Source organism: Parus major, chromosome 1 (genome assembly GCF_001522545.3).
Source record: "Parus major isolate Abel chromosome 1, Parus_major1.1, whole genome shotgun sequence".
In the NCBI taxonomy this organism is placed as follows: Eukaryota; Metazoa; Chordata; class Aves; order Passeriformes; family Paridae; genus Parus; species Parus major.
This window is the reverse complement of record NC_031768.1, coordinates 84,189,992-84,210,986: the sequence shown is the minus strand read 5'-3', so window position 1 is coordinate 84,210,986 and position 20,995 is coordinate 84,189,992. Positions and strand designations below refer to the sequence as shown.

The window sequence follows — 20,995 nt, the reverse complement described above, 5'->3', positions numbered from 1 at the left end:
CAGAGGCCATTGCTGTGTGAGAGAGGGGGTGATAAGCCCTCTGAAGAAGGTTTAATGTCCCCAAACCACCCTTCCTGCCAAGGCAGCAGGGCAGGGCAGCAGGGGGCTGTGGTGGGGATAATGCAGAGTCTGGTGGTGCCTGACGGGCCCTGATCTCTTGAAAGGTGGTGGGGAAACATCACCTTCTACACGAGAGACCTCGTCACTAATTCAGTGTTCCCACTAGCCAGGGATGACATTTGCAGCCCCCTGCAAAGGACAGGGACGTGCTTCTTGCAGCCTTTGCAGCCTGGGCCACACTGTGTGGCAAGATCCACCACAAAGCCCAGCTGTGGGGATGCTGTAGCTTTTAAACATATTCAAGAAGCACAGTGCCTCCTTTTTTTTAATGCACCTCCCATTAATTCTCTAGGATATGTGATAGGATGCGACCCTCCTACTGCTGACCTTTTAATAACAATAAAATCACTCAGTGGTGCACTTTATTTTGATTTATCATTGCACAACATAAAGGGGTTATATATCAAAGGAGGCTCTAAAATGATAAGACTAATAAGAAGAGACCAGAGGAAGATGGGGAATAACTGGAAGAAGTTTCATTGGTATTTTCAGTCAAAAGAGATAGGAAACTATGGCTTATCTTGAATGGCCTTGGGAATGTTTGTTTTTTTTTTTCTCCTTTCCAGCAGCTGGAAATGCATAGATCATGTCAAAATAAACTCATATTAAAAAAAAAATAAAATATATGGGCTATGTAGAATTTATCTCAAATAATTGGAGTACTGGACATTTCCTACAGGCTTCAGCTATGTTATTTTTTTATATTTAAATTATTTTCAAGAAAGGAGATTTATCCAAAGATGTCATATATTTTGATTTTATTTCCTTTTTATTATCAGGGTAGTTTGATCCATTGGCAGAGCAAATATCAAAACTTAGGCTGACAAACACCTCAAGATTTTCTTTTAAGAGAAGATGTTAAAGGGGAAATGATTGCTCTAAACCTCTTATTTTATCCCCTTACACACAAACTGACAGGTAACAACCACGGTGTTTGCAGCACGAACACGTTTGTCAAAGTGACGTGTAGGACAAGCAGTATGCTTTGTGAGTTTGAGTTATGTCTGAATAGATTCAGGAGGAATTTCCAGGAAGACTCCAGGAATATCAAAACATGACTTTTGCCTTTATGGATTAATGGAAGTGGGTGTTTTTACACGTTTAAGTGCTATTTAAAGAAATCCTCGTTGTATATCAGCCTTTTTGTTACAAAGATTGGCTTGTGGTTAAAGAATAAATATTTTTGAAACATCCCCATCTCATTCTGTTGAGAGCTGAATGGTTTTTTTTGAGCTTTTTACCAATGTTCGGCCGAAGAGTCTAAACTGTCCCTTCCAGTTCTACCTGGCCTCTTTTCTTCTCCACTTTCAGCAGAGCAGCAGCTGCACCAGGAGAGGACTGAAAGCAGGAGGCTGAAATTCAGCTCATCAGCGTAGACACGGGAGGTGCCTAGTCCAGCCTCTTTCCTCTGCTGTAAACCTTGGGAATTACCAGCCATTAACATTTCATCAGTGCGGGGATTTGGATGGCAGCTGGCAGAGGAGCTGAATAAAAGCAGCACAGGCTGTGTGCAAGCCAGCCTTTCTGAGGGTGTTTCAGGTGCAGCTGCTGTGGCTGAGTCAGGTGCTGGTTGTGACTGTGAGGCCACCGATGTCACAGCTGGACTCCAGGCCTCCGAGTGCCTAGAGAGGCATAAATCCACTGCAAACAAAGGGAACACAAGCAGCAATGGGGTCTGTACACACAAGGAAGGAGGTCTTGTAAGGAGAGAAAAGAAACATTTCTAAATGTGGGGTGGGCACGCTGTTTTTTGGGCTCCTGTCTCTGAGAAACCCACAGATGGGTGTAAAATGAGGGTTAGTGGGGCACTGAAGGTCACAGACAGGGATGAAGGAAGGAGGCAGGCAGCAGCCAGAGCTGGAGAAAAGAAAAAGGAAGAAGTTGAGATACAAGTGTCTGAGCAAGGACAAGTGGGGCTCTGATGCTGATTCCAGTCCCAGCTGAAATGAGTACTTCAGCCCATTCCTGAATGAGGACCTTTATGAAAGATATTTTTGGCTTTGTAATTTCATCCTGTTGGCTGGTTTAGGAGCTGAGTTCCTCACAGCGTGTTTCCTGCTAGGATGCTGGGGAGAATTTACATTTCTTATTCCAGGAGTGGAAAATAGAAGATGAAAAGCCTGAGTTCAAAATGTTGGGTTGGGTTTTCTCCATCAAGTTCCACTGACTTTATTTTACTGTAGAGCCAGTTCATCCACTTTGCTGAGGATGCTGGTTCCTTGGACAGGGGCATGGCCAGAAGACACAACCAGCTCACCTCAGACCTCAATCACTTGTTCTTTGTTGGTTGTACAGGAGTGTGTGGCAGTGGGTTCTTTTACGTGTTTGCGATAGAAAACTAAATTTAGGGGGAGGAATTTGGCCATCTCTAAGTATTTTTATGTTGAGGTGTTGAAACAGGACTGCTTTTTATGTCTTCCCAAGGGTTTTCATAGAGGTCTCTGCCCTTCCCTGCTTGATCATAGGAAATATTGAAAACATCCTTTGACCCAGATCACTCTCTTGCACAGGTTCAAGGCCAGAGCCAGGGCTTGTGCCAGCACAGATGGTGTTGTTAGACGTGTGAGGGGAATATAGAGGGAAAAAAAAGAAGACAAGTAGAAAAGTGCATTTCAAGAGTCGTCAGCCCTCCAACTTTGAAGTGCCAGGGCATGTTTGCTGCAGTCACTTCTCAAGGTCCCCACAGAATTGCTGAGAGGAAGTAAGCCGTGTTTAGAAAAGCTGCCAGATGACAAGACCTGGGGATGTAGGGCACAGAGCAATCACACGGTGCTTTGCTTGCTCAAAGTGCACCTGCAGGGAGTAGAGCAGGGATGGGAGTGTGACTTTGTGGCAATGGGGGGGAGCACAGGAAGGGAGGGAGAATCTTCTAAATGCATATAAATATGTGAAAATCCATCTTGAGGCTGCTTCTCTGGAAAAGCCACACTTATTTCTATATGCACAGATATTTCTGTGGGAATACACAGCTCTGTTTCAGCTGCAGGCTGTGCACAGCACACCTTGGTGTGCCTGTGTGCTGTGTAGGTGTGAAACCCCGAGCTTCCCAAGGCCATGGGCATGCAGGACACCTCCCTTGGTGCTGCCTTATCAAATGCTGGAGGTGGGTTTTTTTGGCATAACATCCAGAGGCAACCGAGCACTGGGGAGGATCTGGAGGAGAGGCAGAGCAATGCCATCCACAGAATCCTCTTGCCCCAGCTCTTTGCCCCCATGCAGAGCTGACCCAAGCAAGAATGTACTGAAGACAGCTCTAAATCAAGTGCAGCACATGTCCAAAATGACAGGTAGAACATTCGAACCTCTTACAGCTGCCATTTCAGGCTCCTGGACCAAAACCCAGGTGTGATGAGATCCTTCAGGTCAGGTAACTTTCTACATGTGTCCAGTGAAACACTGGATTTTTCTTTGTGCTCCTCCTTATCCACTTTGTTTCTGGAACTTCCCTCCTTGCAGCTGCTGCTGGCTGGCTGATGGCTCCTTTTTCTGAGCCACCACCAGAAATGGCCCAAAACTGTCACTGCTGCAAGGAAGTTCACCAAAAATTCTTCATCAAAAGGCTTGTCAGGAAATGGAACCAGCTGCCCAGGGAAGTGGTGGAGTCACCATCCCTGAAAGGATTCAAAAGATGTGAAAGTCTGGCACTTGGGGACGTGGTTTAGTGGTGGACTTGGCAGCTAATGGTTGGACTCAATGATCTTACAGGGTTTGTCCAGCCTGAAAGATTCTGTGATTCTATGATGAGGTCTGGTTGCATACAGATCCTGGAGGACATGAGTGTCTTCTGGATGGAAAATGCACAGCAATGAGCAATGAGTTAACATATCCTGCTCTTGGAGGCAGAAATCAAAGCCATCTCACAGTCTCATTGGTTTGGAACATCTCACTGGCAGTGTGGCTCTGCTGAACAAAGTCACTGCAATTAGCTGCACACTGATTCCTGCCTGAGAAACCCTGGGGTGAAAAAATGTTTTCTGAGCTTTGGGTTAAAAAACTCCATTGTTTCTTGAGAGAGAGGCTTGGAGATGCTCAAGCAGACTGAGTAGTGCAGCAGGTTGAAGTCCAAGCTCAGAGCCGTGTTTTGCCTGTGGTTCTATTTCATTTAATTCAGAGAGCGGGAGATGAGCTGGTTTTAGGCCCAAGCATGCTTTGCTGCTAGCAGTAAGGATGCAGTGCTTACCCTGTTCCTATATTCCTTTACATCCTTCTCTGAGTAAATCCTGACAAGGATGTGCCAGCTGGGTGTAGGCAAGCTTGTGTTTTTGCAAACACTATGGTGGAGGAGAAGGAGGTGTTGAATTTTGTGGTTTATGTAGTGGGTTGGTGGTTGGAGCAGTTTTTTAGACAGAACACAAGAAATGCTTTTAAAGCATCCAACTCACAATAATTCATGAGGTTCCCTTGCCTGGACTGTCATTGTTTCAGCAGGCTGCATTCAAAGGAGCTCTTTTGCCCTGGAAAATTCTCTGCAAAGGGTCACCCCCTAAAAATGACTGTTTCAAACCAGAACTGCCATGATTTGACAAAGACTGAGCTCAGTTGTTTCAAAGGGATGGATTAATGACCAGGTGATTTTTTAAACCAAATCGCTTTTTGCAGAAGTCTCTGTCCCTGCTCTCAGCAGCAGCTCAGCTTTTCTGTATCTGTAGCCTACACCTTTGTGGAGGAGCCAAGGGCATTGGGAGCATTGGTCTGCAGCCCTGGACTTCGCCCAGGCTGGGGCTGCAGCAGTGCCCTGCCCATGCTGTGCAGCGGAGGGAAGGCAGGCTGCTGCAGCCGGGATTTATTTACCTGCCCATGCTGTTTTATCGGTGCATGGGCACATGCACCATCTCACAACACACACCTGCAGGGCTAAACAGCCCTGGAGGGACCCCTGCCCAGGCGAGCTGTGAGATGTGATGTGATGTGCTGCGCCAGCCAGCTGCACCATTATGGCCCTGAGAAGGGTCATGAGGCTGGAGCACTTACTCCTGGAGGGATGACCCACCTGAAGGCACATTGCTTGTGTTCTACCTGTGCTCACTTCTCCCAGACAAATATAATCACCATTCTTCGGTTTTAGTACTTTTCAACTATATATGAGATGTGGTCCATGGTTGAGGCTATAGTTGCTTTCCCGTGGGAATGAAGGACAGTTCTGTTCTGTGCTCCCACCTTAAAATCAAGGAGAGTCTCCTTGTAGTGTTCTGAAAGATAAGCCAGTCCTTAGGCTATGGCCCCTATTAAAGACATGATGTGATAAGTCTGCCCTGGCCTATTGGACTGCCATGGCAGGATGGCCCTCCCAAAAGCACTTGATTTACTACTGCAATATTTTGATTAAAATATTGGGCTTATCTGGATCAGCCACATGAGGCAGAGGCTAACCTGGTTCGCCCACAACTTGAAACATTGCTGTTTCCTTGGCTACTCTTGGGGATTAGTCCTTGGTGCAGTGCATTTCAATACAATTATCAATGATTTAAGGCTGGTTCTTCTTCGATGATAAACTGCAAGTGGCACAGGAAGTGAGGGATGGGGGGTACCGAGGGTGGCTGGTCACCATGGCAGGGGGATATGAATTCCCTGGCTAAGCACAGCTCAGGAAAAGGCACATGAGTAACAGCCTGATGCAAACTAAGGCATCTCATTTGGAGAAAAAAGACCAGACCAGACCTGTGAAAAGCCAGGGGCTTGGGAGGATATCAGGATTGCTGTGTAATTATCTCAGTAGCCAGCCACCTTCTAGGGCAAAAAAGAAGACAACCTCCAACACCTTCCTTGGAGATAAAAATCTCTATAGATTCTCACATAGGAGTGAGACCCTGCCTTGTGCACAAGGTAAGTGAAGCTGTCCTGCTGAAGAAGCATGCCAGAGGATGGAAAAATGAAAACTATCCAGCAGCTGGAAAATGGACTTTGTGCCATGAGGCTGCAGGAGTCCATCCAGCTCAGCATAGCACAGGAAGAGCAGAGAGAGGACTTGGTTGGTGTCAAGGGGACATTTGCTTTGCAGGATGGCTCAAGGAGCTGCACTAGATCTGGTTGTTGCAAAATGAAGGCTGTGGAACAGGGCCCCGAAAGAAAAGTCACATTGGTGGAAAAGATAACATCCCACAAGGAATGGATATGTGAGGGTAGGAACTTTAGGGAAACCTTGCAGGCATCAATATCCACCAGCAGCTGGACTCCCCTCTCACCTCACTCAAGACATGCATGCATGCAGCTGGTTCCTGTGGCTCTGCCTGGTGTCAAGGGAGAAAGAGAGATGCTGTTTATTTCCCCTCTCACAGCCATCCACCTCCAGAGGGGAGGGATTCCACACAGAACTAAGCTTTACTCTAGAAGACCCAATTTCACCTGGTTTTGGAGAGCAGAATGATGCTGAGGCAGTAAAGCTGGATAGCTCCTCCTCCAGTGATCACTAGGCAGTCCTATGCTTCATCTTCCCATTGGGTTGTCCTCAAGAATCACACAAGAATACCTCCCTCAACACATGTTTTCTGAGCACACATCTGAGAAAACATCCCTGTTTTCTGAAGTTATTCTGCATTTTTTTCCTGAAGCATCAGAACAAGCTGCCAGTGGGGTGAACCAGGTGGTATCAAGGATCACATGAGGGTTTTCCTGGGTCATTGTGGAATGTGCTGCAGCAGCTTCTCTTCTACCTCTGCATAAATGAGGATCAGATGCACTGGCTTCTGCTGGACATATCACTAAACCTAATGCCATCTTGAGTTGTTAAGCATTATTTGGAGTTCATAGCACAGCTTCTTAGTTAGCTTACCTTTCTACTGGAATGGGGGCTCCCTCAGTGTCTCAAAGAGGCTCTGAATCCCAAGCATCACCTCCTGGATTGGCAAAGCACTGGGCACTTGCAATCCCATACCCTATGTACAGGTGGGAAATGCACCTTCAGTGCACTTGAGGAGTGGTGGAGACATTTTGGCCAGCTCTTTTGCCAGGTCCATTTCCCATGTAAAGACCAAACAGCTGGGATGAAGAATTCCAACACTTTCACAGAAAAAAAAAACCAACAAAACACTATTTAAACACAAAATATTCTTTTATTTGTCACTGAAGGCTACACATGGTCATTTCTGTCTGTTCGCTTTTTTTTTTTTTTTTTCTAGAAGGTATCTACATCTGCACTTATTTACAGCCTGGTTGTATTTACACAGTCAAGAATACAGTATTAGAAACACAAAGTATCGAGAAAAAAAATTTCTCAAAAAATTAGTTCCAGACTTCAGGAAAATTATTACACAGGGTAATGACAAGAGTCTTCAGTGCTGGGCTTACAGATGCAGCTTTGATACAAAGTCCTCTTCTCGGCTGGAGCTGCATTAGAAGTCCTCTCACAAAATAAACATTTTTCTTTTTAATAGAAAAGTGTGATTCTTTGATTGGTTACTTCAATAACATCTGCAAACTGTCCGAACACTTTATTTTTCATTTTTAAAAGTTTTATTGTTTTCTTGAACAGTTTCCATCTCTAAGGAAAAAAAAATTATATATATATGTATATATTTTTAGTTAAGTTTCATTTGTGGTTTCCTATGCTCCCCAGAAAGCATTGACCTCTGGAATGGGAGTTAACAGCTGAGCTATGTGACACTTGGTCAGGAACACAAAGTTTTATGGCAATTAAAGGAGAGTAGGAAAGAAACACAGAAGGTTTCCCTTGGGTGGGCTGGGTTGCTTTTGGCTGGGGTGGCAGAGGATGGAAAACTGCCACAGGAAATGGTTCCCAGGACATGCCATGGCCCTTCATCCAGGAGGAAAAAGGGGGGTCCTGGACAGGGCCCTCCATGCCCCGTGGTGTCTGTTTGAAGTCTGCTCTACAGTCGCAAGTAATTTTATTTAAATATATTCAAGAGATGAAAAAAAAAATCCCACCCAAAACACACAAATATAAGAATCAAAAAAAAGCAAACACAAGAAAGCAGTGGGTTTTTTTAAAATTTTTATAAAACTCATGAAAATTCTTTGGTGTAACAGGGGACTATTTAGTGATCATAATAAAATGAGTGATTATAATAAAAAGAGGTACTGAAAAACTAGCTTGTCTTGTGGAGGACTGTAGCAACAGGAGCAAAAATGCCCCAGGCCATGCTCACTGTGGGATGGAGGATGCTGCTGGCCACATGGCAGCCAGATTTTACCCCATCAAATGCATCTCTGGCATGGAGGCACAGTGTTCACATTGACCAGGTTTGGCAGTGCCACCAGGGCGAGGAGATAAAGTGAGTAAGATTTAACAAGCAAAGTGATCAGCTTAGCTCCATTATTAATGTCATAGGCAGTCATTTCTCCTCCCCTTTTAAAAGGCAGCCATAGGACTAACCATGATCCCTGGCCCTGGTTTCAATTACGCCGGGATTGAATCAAAACAGACTGCTGTGCCGTAAATACAAGGGGGGCCCTCTCTGTAAATCGTAAAATTGAATTCTAAAATTTCATGTTAAGAGCCTTGTCTTTGCATAATGGATTGCGCTGCCATCCATCACGGTGACACTTACAAGTCACAGCTGAAAAAGTACTTTATTAGATTGTTATTTTTTTGAACAATTTTGATTTATTCTGGTTACACTGTCTGTATAATAGACTGAGCAGAATTTTATGCCGGTCCCTACGCTCAATAAAGCAACTACAGATATATTACAGAAATCCCTCACTGTTCCTAAGTTACAGCCAAATGGTGTCTCAGGGACTGCTCCCAGTCATCTGTGTCTTCTAAACCTGAATCAAGCACCGGGCTCTTAATGACCTTCATCTCATCAGCTCTCGCCTGGCGTTGTTTAGCGTTGTTGGCCCATTTTCACTGTGGCTCTGATCAATAGCTGTGATGACAAAGATATGATGAGCTGCATGATTCCCTCCGGTCACCACTGCTTAATGATTTTTCCAAGTGCCAATCTTCAGTTGAAAGGGGAAAAAAATAAAATAAAGATCTCAGAGGAAACAAACGTGGCATTTCTCGTGATGCCTAATTAGTCTTGCTCCTCTCCCCGTGGGCTGAGTACACAGGATGTTTTTCAGCTGCAGAGTCCTCATGGCACTGCTCATGTTTGTATGCCACACCAAGCAGGACCCATCACTGTTGTTCCTTCAAATGGAGCATGTTTCAGTACCAGCTACAGCTACTGAAGACTTGAGCTGCTGCTCCTTACTGCTCTCATTGAGAGATGCGGCCTCTGCTCCAGAGCACTGGATTTTCTCCCCTGAGCTGTGAGATTTGGTCAGGATACTTCTCACCACCCTTTACACTAAAACAAGACCAGAGTTGAAAGTAAGTGAAGTTACACCTCTGTATTTTGATGGGGAACTCCTTTTGGTGAGGGCTTCTTTTTGGGAGTCAAGAAAGAAAACGACTTCTCAAAATCAAACCTTAAAGCACCTGAGATTTAAATCACAGGGACATTTTCCCCAGGAGATTGTCTGCCATGCCTTTGAACAGGCCTCTGAAACAGCATCTAGAGCAATTGTTGACATGCTGGAGGGAAGAAATGCCATCCAGACGGACCTTGCCAAGCCTGAATAGTGGGCCTGTGTGAACCCCATGGAATTCAGCTGTGGCAATCCCAAATACAGGCTGGGCAGATAATGGATTGAGACTAATCCTGGGAAGGAGGACTTGAGTGTATCCATGGACAAGAAGCTCAGCATGACCCACCAGTGTGCACTCACAGTGTGGACCCAACATGTCCTGGCCTGCATCACCAGCAGTGTGGGGAGCAGGGCGAGGGAGGAGATTCTGCCTCCCTGCTCTGCCCTAACCAGATCCCACTGGGATCCCACTGCATCCAGCTCTGGGGCCCCAGCACAGGAAAGATGCTGAGCTGTTGGAGCAAGCCCAGAGGAGGCTGCTAAGACACTTGAGGGTTGGAGCACCTCTGCTATGGGGACAGGCTGAGAGAGCTGGGAATGTTCAGCCTGGAGAAGACTCTGGGAAGTCCTCAGAGACCCTTCTAGTGCCTGAGGGGCTCCAAGAGAGCTGGAGAGGGACTTTGGAAAAAGGTATGGAGTGACAGGACAAAGGGGAATAGCTTCAAACAGAGAGAGCAGATGAGGTATTAGGAAGAAATTCTTTCCTGTGAAAGTGGCGAGGCACTGGCACAGGTTGCCCAGAGAAGCTGTGAATGATGTCGCAGCCCTGGCGGTGTTCAAGGCCAGGCTGGATGGGGGTTTGAGCAACCTGGCCTAGTGGAAGGTGTCCCTGCCCATGGCAGGGAGTTGGAACTGGATGATCTCTAAGGTTCTTTTCAACTCAAACCAGTCTCTGATCCTATGATAGGGGGTTAGTGCTGTGAGATTGGCACCCAGGACCTTCCAGTCTTATGGAAGCAATGGATTGCTGCACTTCTGCACACAAGCAGAGCAAGAAGGGTCAGGCAGTCAGAATGGTCCCATGGGGAGGCAAAAAGGACAACAAAAAGGCTGGGAAGGGGCTATGGGGCCATCAGTAGAGTAGAAATACTTGTGGATAGCGGAGTGCAGACCTTTGATAAGGGCACAACTCTTTGTGTTCACAGCCCATTCCACAGAAATGCACTTGAGATCCTGTAGAAAAAGCATTTTTCACTAATGAAGGGGTAAATTTAGGACTTCAGGACTGAAAATGTAATTTTGCCATCTAGGTGAAGTGGAAAGCTTTCACAGAGGCTGAGGATTCAGGAATGTAGTAGCCATCTTTGTACAGGTTGGCCCCAATATTAGACAGCACATCCCTTTAAAGTTTTTGTTTTGATAGAAAGGAGCAACATATACATATATATACTTTTACATATATATTTTTTCCCCTTTTTGACACAATGTCCATAGTTCCCACACCAGGTGCAGGCCCAGGAGAAGACCATCATGGACCTGGCAGGCAGAGAGGTGCAGTCACATCCCAGTGCTGCTTGAGAATGCAGAGAAATGCAACCCAAGGGTCTCGCCTTGGCCATGGCACAGAGCTCTGGGCTCCTGGCTCTGGGCATGCTGGACAAATGTAGTGGGGCTGGGAGACTCTTGAAATACAGGAGAACTCCTCAAAGTCATTAGCTCATGTAATAACCTGAAGAGTCTGTGTAAGGCTGTAGAGGTGCCATCTCAGGCTGGCAGGGTTCCAGTATGAATATTTTACACTCAAATCCCTTTTCTTGGCTCTGTGGAAACACGGCCCATTTACTCTTGCACTGCTCCTCTTAGCACTGTAACACCTGGACGGGGATAAACACAGAAGCACCACTTCTCTTCGGAGCTGCTCAGAGTGGGGCAGTGTAAAGGGGAGGCACATCGAGCTCTCTCTGCCCTACATGTCTTTACCAGGGGATCGTACCTTTTGACCCTGCTTCCTGCAGGTCTCTTTTTGTTCCATTCATGCTGTTTGAGACACTCACAGCCACCACATTTTTGAGGTTTTAAGAAGGATTTGTCCATGGTGTGACTTGGAGAGAGGGAAGCAGGGAGCTGGACAGCACTGGCAAGAAGGTGGTGCTTCCTTTGAGTAGGTGGTTACTGCTGGTTTGGCTGACACTGCCCCTGACCCCCACCTGTGCATCCTCAGGGCAACCCAGGATTACCAAGCACTTGACACCAGCCATACAGGTGGCAATGCCATGGCCTTTTAACCATCCCTGTCAGGCAGCTGCCAAAGCAACAGCTCCCTTGCCAAAGCCTGGAGCAGGTCTGGCTGACATGTCTTCTCCCACCTGGCTCTGCCAGAACTGGATACCCTTTCCAGCTGCCTGTGCCTCACTCCTGCCAAAGTAATGAAGTTTGTGTGCTGCAAGGGGTGGTGGTACAGAGTACAGAGCTGAGACACAGCTCCAGCATCATCACCCTTGCTGCAAGCAGGAGATAGGACCAGAAATCAAACCCATACCGCTGGTCGTGGCCATGCAGCCAAAGGTATTAGGGATTTGGAAGTGGAGAAGGAACAGTCTGTTAGGGGAATTTCCATCCCAACACCTTCCTCCTGGCAAGCACCCGGGAACAGACAGGAAAGGCAGACGGAGCTGGCAGCCGGCATCTACAGAGAAACCGTGAGAGCACCGGGGCTGCCAATGTTTCGCTGCTCAAGGACTGCGTGGCCAACACACGCCCCCGCTGTATCTCAGGGTGAGATCCTGCAGAGGAGTGTCAGTCTGTGCTGCAGGATGGCAGTGGTGGTGGCATGAGTGCAGAAGAGCTGCCTCTGAGTACACAGGTGCATTGTAGGACTCCAAGTAAGGAAACAGCCTTGGCATGGATTTGCACGTCTTGGGTTATCTCTCTGCAGAACTGGGAAAAGCCAAAGTGGATGGAATAAAAAAAAAACCTAAAAAAAAACCCCAAACCCAGGACTAAGCTGTTCCCAAAGAGACCCAAGAGAGCTCGTAGAGTCAGGACATGAGCAGGTATCAGTGTGATAGAAACACCTATGTGGGACCGGGGTTGGCCACCTCCAGCCAGAGCTCCACTGAGAGGTGGGGCAACACTTCTGCCTGCAGGAACAACACAGGACTGTTTTAGGCAGGGAAGAGGATGCTGAGCTCATCTCCTTGCTCCCTTGAATTTCAAGGACTCTTGCAAATACCAGAGCACAGAGGTTATGTGAATAAAAATTACATTAGCATGCCGAGCAACTTTGTCAGCAGTTTCTTATTAAAGCACTTGGTCCTCTCTGTAGTGGGCACTTCCATTCAACCTCCCCCTCGTCACTGCTAACAGTCAACTGGGCTCTCCATTAAATTTGAGCTCGTGTACGAAACAGTGAGAGGGTTGATTTCAATATTCTCCTTCTTGTCCCACCACGCACAAGCTGTTGCTACTTATTAAACATTTTAAAATCCCTGCTGCCAAAGTCCCCAGGAGACATTTATCTGCCATAGTCATAAACGACTTGCCAGCATGCTACTCCAAACTGCATTTCCCAGCCAATAAATACACAAGCTCCAGAATCAGGAAAAGCAGGGTTTGGCTCTAATTTTCAGTGGTATGTCACTGGGATACTATAACTACTTTTAAATTCAAATCAGCTTCCTAAAAATTAACTGATTTTATCAGATACAGCACAGTGGACTGTTAAACACGTAGCCTCATGTACTGAAACACTATACATTTAATGAAGTTATGCCATTAGCAAATGTACAACATGGGTGCATTAAATCCACCTATAGAACAGCTCTATGTATGAGAGAGGATTTATTTTAGCTTTTCTCAATAGAGCAGGAGTCCCTTTTCTTGGCTTTTGCTAGGTTATTTAACTAAAACCAGGATTTGCGCACACACAAAAAACCCCAAAAAGTATCTACTCTCGTAATGAAAAAAGACTGATTTTTTTTCTTTTTTTATTCCAGTTCAGGAAGGAAGAGAATCATCTTGCAAGGTATTATATTCAGCTCCCTTGCCTCTATAATCTACTTCTGCTCAGCAGGAGCCCCCAAAGAAACACCTTATGTCCCAAGTGAAACGTGAAAACTACTTGTAAGGTCTCTTTTGAGGCACATGATTCGGAGGTTCACTTTCAGAGTATCAGAATCCGCATTGTCTTCCATCTCCTTTCTTTCTGGGAAGAGCTCTCTGGCATGCCATGGGCTCCCCCTGTTCCAGGTGGAAGGTTATTTCCCTGCCCCAAATCAGAAAGGGTTAGGATGACACAAGTTAACACAGACACCCATTTCGCACTTACACCTAAGGACGTACGTTGACGACTCCCCACTTCAAATTCCTTACAAAGAGGGGGAAAAAAAAAAAAAAACAACCAAAAACAACAACAAAAAAAGGACAAGAGACAGTAAATTTCACTGTGATCACACTACGGCAAAACATACCTTCTGTTCATTAAAAAAATGTGTGAAGGCCAAATTAAAGAGGGAAAAAAGAATGTTGCATGAGTTACAGTGCAACCGTATTATTCCTTCTCATTCTATTTTCCTTCCCCCCACCTTGTTCAGTTTAGAAAAAGGATTGAGTACAACACAGTCAGGTAAGTGGCCACAAAAGAGTAGCTGTCTTTGGCAAGAAGTCACCGCATTGACCCTCTCTGTCACCTTCTGCCCATTTCGCTCTGTCTCATGAAGTGGATGTTGTTGGCGCTGTCTGAGAGTTCGGGGTACTGCTCCACTGAGATCACAAAATAGCCATCGTAGCCCTGTACCCGGCCTGTGTTTAGCACTTGTTGCTTCTCCCCTTCTGTCCACGAGCGAATACCCTCCTCCCCATCCCGCAGTCTCTGCTGTTCTCGGGACCAAGCTTGGCTGACGGCGCGCTGTCGCGCCAGCTCCAGGACGCGTGCCTTCTCCTCGTCCAAGGTGGTCCCGTAGCGCGTGTTTAGACACAGTGCACCATACTGGAGCTGGATGTCCGTGTAGCGTCTAGTCCTCCCGCTCAGCACTGTGTTGATCTGGGACACTGTCACATTCACGCCGTTCTCCAGGGTCCTCCGCCCGCCGCTGAGGCCCAGGATGGATAGGTCGCCCTCCGACGGCCCCTGCTTAATGAAATAGTGTGTGTCCACCCCGTCGATGGTGAAGTGCAAGTTCTCCAGGTAGTGGGCGTTGTTCAGGATGGCTGCGATCCTCCGCCCATCCTCGTTGGCCACGCTGATGATGTCAGTGGCCACACGCCCGTCCTTCATGGCGAACTTGACGCCCTTGCCAAAGATGGAGCCTCCAGAAGCAAAGTTCTTGTTCTTCTTGACGCGCCGGCACCCAGCGATGCTGGAGCTGTAGATTTGTTCAAAGCGCTCCAGGGTGACAAAGGCCTTCAGCTGCTTCTGCACTTCACACTGAACTCCCAAAATGGACTGAGCAGGGAGAGAAAGAAGAGGACGACACATTAGAAAGAGAAACCTGATGACCCAAAGGCATTATTAGGATGCTGGAGAGCAGGAGAACATTCTGGAAACATGTAATGAGGACCCACGTTATCTTTTTCCCTTATCTCATTTTTTTCAAAATTTTAATTCCTTTTCATGGAAGAGACATGTTGTCCCCCTTAATGCTCATTGTTTCTATAAACTGAACTGTATTTAATCCCATAGATTGAACAATGTAAAGGTAGAAAAAGACTTTTTGGACTCAGTGGTGTGGGGGTTGAGTTTGGACACATAATTTGGTTGTGTTTCAGTGTTCTTCTGCATATAAGAAATAATTTGTCTCGTGGCCATGATGCTTTACCAAATGTTTTCAGATTTTCTGTGAAGCATGGAAATATTTGTAAAAGTTTCTTCTATTTTAACTCCACTTTGTAACTCCTTGTGCTGCCTTCAAAGGCCCTGCATGACCTGTATGACCCTCAAAGTGGCCATAACCTCTCTGTATTCTATTTTAGCCTGGCCAAAGCAGGTTGTTCAAAACTCAAGGAAGGCATTAAATCCACAACTGATTTCCTGCAAACCCTCTACAATTTGTGAGGCTCCCTGAGTTAAGGCCAACCATTCCTGATGCTCAACTTTTGGCTTATATTGAAGCAAAACTGCTGAGAGACACCAGCCCAGGTCATTTGCAGTCCGGTGTAATACAAAGTCACTTTTGCTGTTTGTGTATCATGGAGCAAGCACACAGCAAGTCAGCAGCTCATCATTACTGAAAAATGCTCTGGAAACGCTCCCATCAACTCATGGCAGCGCTGGATTCTTACAGACTCCTGTTCGTGAACAATTACTTACTCAAATTTCACAAAAGCAAGAGGATTCTATGACAAAACTCTCCTGGTACTGCCAACGGCTCAGTTCAATAATGTAATGACACCCAGGATTAAAAACAGCCTACAAAGTTTGCTCCATTCCAATTATTTTGAGAAAATTTAACTCCCATGAAGGATATTGCCTTAAACTGTCCATGAACTAGAGATTCACATCCTGGGTGCAAGAAGACAATTCAGATGATGTGGGTATTTCAGTGTGGACCTCTCACACAAGACTTGAAACATGACAATGAAAGTAAAATAAACTCTCATTTCCATGGTGGCCATTTCCAGGGAAGAATCATAAAGTATTAAAAAAAAAAATAAAAATAAAGGATTGAGCATTGCAACTTGCACAGAAGTTATGCACAGTTTTGACTGATGAAAGAGAAAACTATAAGAAGGGAACAGAGGAACACCATTTCAAGAGCACATTGAGGGTTGTAGGATATTACAATTCTCAGAAATTACTTTTTTGTTCAAAGTGCTGAGCAGGCTGGTGTACTTTCTCCTTTTCCCTTTTTGACTGGCAGCATAGCAGGTGGAGCAGGAACCAGTTTCCTATGAAAAAAGAGCTCTTTCTGGTTTTCTCCATCCTGCCTGTGGGGCATCTCACACACCCCCTAGAGAGCAATATAATTAACAGACTGATAGGGAGCCGAGCCCAGCTTCTCTGCCAATTGCACAAGTGCTCTAATTATGCAAAAAATGGACATAATTAATGTAGATGTCAGTGATGATGGACATGGAACAATTAGGCTTCTAGGCTCCCTGAAACATTTAACTGTTCTAAACAAGTGCACACTACACAGCCTTGGTAATTAGCTATTTCCTCTTCAAAGAAGTTTAAATGGAGAGTTCTTCTCAGGTGTATCTCATAGGGGTTGACTCCAGGTGGTCCTTTTACCACTTTATGTCATGCTGCCTTTCCAACTTGCCTCAGTAACATTTACCAGTGATCGGAAAAGGCATCTCTCAGCACTCATACCAAATCACTGCTCACTCAAGGATGTAAATCAGGTCTTCTGTGCTACATTGCTATGTCCTGTGATCACTTTTGTATTGCCATCTATATATACATCACCTTGTTTACCAGCAGGTGAGTGATAAAGAGTCCCTGGAATTAATTGCACCATCTACTGATTATCACCTTGGGGAAGGGAGCTTGGGGAGATCAGGCAGTACTGGGCACAGATGAATAATTCCTACAAGATTTTCTTCTGTTTCCCTTCTCTTTTGTCTTCATCACCTTATTCTTGATGAGCTACAGGAACTCTAATATGTTTTCAATAATGAGCAAATTATTAGGTAAAGATCCTCTATGAGTGCTTCCAAATTAGGTTGACCCAACAAAACAGTGGATCTGGACCACCTGATATCAAAATTCACAGAGACCTACCTTCACGCATCTTAATCAAGAAAAAAACACAACCAAAAGGTTTTTTTATTGAGTACTGGTTACTTCTGGGCTCTCCCCACCTTTTTTTTCACATAGGGAAGTAGGAAATGAGATGTGCAAACCTGTAATGCTGAACATTCACCATCACTTAGAATCACAGACTGGTTTGGGCTGGAAGGAACCTTAAAGATCATCTAGCTCCAAACCTGCCACAGGCAGGACACTTTCCACTACAACAGCTTGCTTGAACTTAACTATTAGCTAGCAACTATTTCAATAACTAAATACATCTCTGTTACTTTGAAAACAAGCCCAGGATGACTTTGAAACGACTTTGTGATTGCATTTCTTTGATAAAAGAGTGTATTTAGGAACAGCATTCTGTTAAAGAAAAAGCAAACACATCCAACAGGAAAAAAAACCCCAACCAACAAATTTAAGCAAACCAGAGCACAGCCAACATGTAGGTTGTGCTGTGAATATAAAGAGGGTGGAGGCAAACAGATTATACATAGTTCAAAGAGGCAGTGTATCCCTGACTTTGAAATTGCCATTTCTATTTAATCTTAGAACTAATTTCAAAGAATTGGCAAGGAAAAGAAACAGAAAATTCCCATCCAAAGCTGTAGCGGCATGTGGTATTCTCCAAAAATTGCTGCTGCTTTTAGCAACTGTAAACCAAGGCACCTATAAACCAGTTTTACAGAAGAAAGAAGGGAATTCATTGCTATTTTATTTCAATATTTGTTGCTCGATGTGAGTGACAAATATGCTGGGTTTGTTTTCCCTCACAGTCTTTTTTAATCAGATGTCCTTAGGTGACATTTCACTTTATCTAGTAACAACCCTTCGGAGAGAAGAGAACGACCTTCATCATTTGTTCTCTCTGCACAAAGCTCAGGAGAGCAGCACATTACCAGGATCTCTGAATAGCCTCTTACATTTTGCCAGCACCTCTTGAGGATTTGAAATACCATCACCAGATCCTATCATCTGTTGTTTTTAAATACCACCTTCCAGTGTGAGACTGAAAGCTTTAATTTCCCATCAAGGATCCAAGATGTGAAATACGTGAACATGTTTCCAAGGTTCTTTATATCTGTGTACCATTATAGATAGATAGGTGTTTCTCTTACCACCATATGGCTTACAATGCGGAAAGCTACTTTTTCCAAAAGGTTTGGAAGTTATGATTTCTCTGATATATGACTCATTTTTAACTCCTTCCTATTTATCACAGAATCACAGAAAGGCTTGGTCTGTAAGGGACCTAAAAGATTATCTTCTTTCTAACCGCCCCCACCATGGCCATGGATGTCTACCACTAGACCAGGCTGCCCAAAGCCCCATCTAACCTGGTCTTGAACAACCCCAGGAATGTAGCATCCACATCTTGTCTGGGCAACCTGTGGCAGTGCCTCACGGCTCTCTGGGTATAGAATTTCTTCTTAACATCTACTCTATACCTCTACTGTTTTGATTTAAAACTGTTCCCCCTTGACCTATCCCTATTTTCCAGTGTAAAAAGTTGTTCTCCCTTTTTTTTATAAGCCTCCTTTTTATTTACCCTGTAGCTCTCCATTAACAAAGCCATTGTTCAGCCATCAGCCTCCTCCCTGCATTCCACATGGCCATCACTTGGAGACAAGTCTCCATTTGGATGTGCCCACCAGCACAACTGCACTCCAGGCAGTCTGAGAGGTGGTGTGTGGGGCAGCAGAGCTGAGCCATGTGCCAGCAAGGCCAGTGCTCTGGATGCTGCCTGGCTGGGAATGAGCCAAACAGGAACACTAACTCAGGGGCTTAGAGGACAGGTCTCTTCTCCACCCTGCCACTGTACATGACTGTAGGGGGATAGTGAGGTTGAGTTCATTAAGCAGTTTTCAAGTGTGGAAAAGTAAGAGGATTTTCCTTCTCCTCTTGCTCATTGTTTTTCAGATTTCGCATCTATTTTCATAAAGCCTCAAGAGCTTAATGTCTTTGAGACTTCAGTTCCTTTCCCTGCATTAGATCCTTTGAAAACTGATCACTACATTTATAAAACATAACTGGGTGCTGATGGACAGACATGCAGACAGTGTGATGGTCCAAGCCCAGACCTGCAACGTCAGATGCCTTCCCTGAATGAATGTACGCTGGCAGAGCCGGTCCCTCAAACAGATTGTCCTTGGAAGGTCTGCCAGAAAGCACAGCCCCATAGCTCACTTCCTGACTGAGCATCCCAGAGCAGCCCCTGCTTTCAAACTGCTGCTCCAGAGGGGATGCCAAAAACTACTTCTCCAGCAAAGCCTGTAACAGGCACTGCAGAAAACAGGACCATTCCTGGAGACAGTGCCCATGGGATGGAGAGAAGGGTACTTATAACAGGATGTAGATAATAATACAAGTGCTAACTTGTATTACTAAAACACATCTCCCTGGAAATGAACTTGTTCTGGCTTCAGCAATTACCTGACAGCTCAACAAGACAAAAAGGAAGGGAAGGAAAAAAAAAAAAAGCAAACAACAAAAAACTAGAAGAGAAATTGGATTCAGGTGCCACAGTTCCACAATATGCCAGAGGTCACCCAGAGTCCCCCAGTGGCCAATAACACTGAACTTGTTCAACAAACAATTTAGTGACAGCCTCACAGCCATGGGGAGGAGGTGGGGGGAAGTGCTTCACAGTGGAGTATTGGATTTTAAATGTCACTCCAGAGCTTTAGGGGGTTAGTGCAAAGTTTATGACATGCTGGCTGTTTTTGAGGTGGTGGATGCTCAAAGTCAGAATTATCTCTCCTGCCTTCCAGACTTGCAAGGCGAGTACCAAAAATGTTTTGGAAGGAGATGCTAGGGCCCTCTGGTTATGCACTCTGAAGGGAGATGAAGCAGCCATTTATGGGTGTTAGCTGCTTTACTGTTGTGCTCCTGTTAGTAGTTTCTGCTGGGCCATAGCTTTGATCAGCAAAGCCAGTGCAGTAGCTCAAATATACTTTCGTCTAACATAAGGAGTTATGTGACCCAGAGAAACCAGGGATCATGGAGATGAGAAAGTTGTGGTACATCATTCAGTGATCAATGCCTTGTCCAGGCTACTTTTAAATGACAAAAGGTCTAGAGATTACTCTGTATGCTCTGCAATACCACTTTACAGTTTGATCAGTCTTATTAACTGAAAATATTTCCTGTGCTTCCATTTACCTTGGTTCAATTTTCAAAAGCTTCTATTTTCTTCCACATGCTTCATCAATAAATACAGAGACAGCCAGTGGGAAAGAGGACTGGATGGTGTCTGAGAGTGTGTTTTGATGACTGGAAGGTTTGGGAGTCAACAGAACTTTATGTGAGACATTAGTATTGGATGCATGGGTAGGCATAGGAGAAAATGGATCATGTGTTCAGGTATCATATGTGAATGAATTTGGTATATGCAAATATGTGCCTACAATATGCTGGGTGTGACAGAAAGCAAGGGAATCCTGCTCTACAGCATTTAAGAGCCACTTGCTATCACAGCATGATCCTGCAACTGTAGACTGAAATAAAAAAGCTCGTGTTTTGTTGCTGTCGTAACACAGGGGGAGAATATAAAACAGCCTGCAATGGTTAAATTCCACTTTCAACATCTGAGTGCAAAGGGACTCATCTGGAAGCATGACAGCTTCCCTCAGTATAAGTATACTGTCCCTTCATGACAGTATAAGGCCCTCTTTTAACAAGCAGGTCCCTGCACAGCCCTCACTGCAGCTTCTGGCTTTAAAAACCTGTGAGGGACATGGAGATTTTCCTTCCTTCTTGTTGCTCATTCAAGCAGATTCACCTAAATGGGTGGACAGAAGGGAGGACTCTCCTTCATTTTAT

The 20,995-nt window shown here is 45.2% G+C and overlaps 1 protein-coding gene across 7 annotated transcripts in view; it reads right to left on the bottom strand.

Annotated features, from left to right (window-relative positions):
• Window positions 1-13,028: 13,028 nt before the first annotated feature.
• Window positions 13,029-20,995, bottom strand: part of TENM4 (teneurin transmembrane protein 4) — a 591,710-nt gene continuing 583,743 nt past the window's right edge. For all 7 annotated transcript variants that reach the window (XM_015638720.3, XM_015638758.3, XM_015638767.3 and 4 more), the window contains one exon: window positions 13,029-14,875. In XM_015638720.3, the coding sequence (XP_015494206.1) occupies window positions 14,117-14,875 (759 nt within the window). In that variant the 3' untranslated portion in view covers window positions 13,029-14,116. The remainder of the gene's footprint in view (window positions 14,876-20,995) is intronic.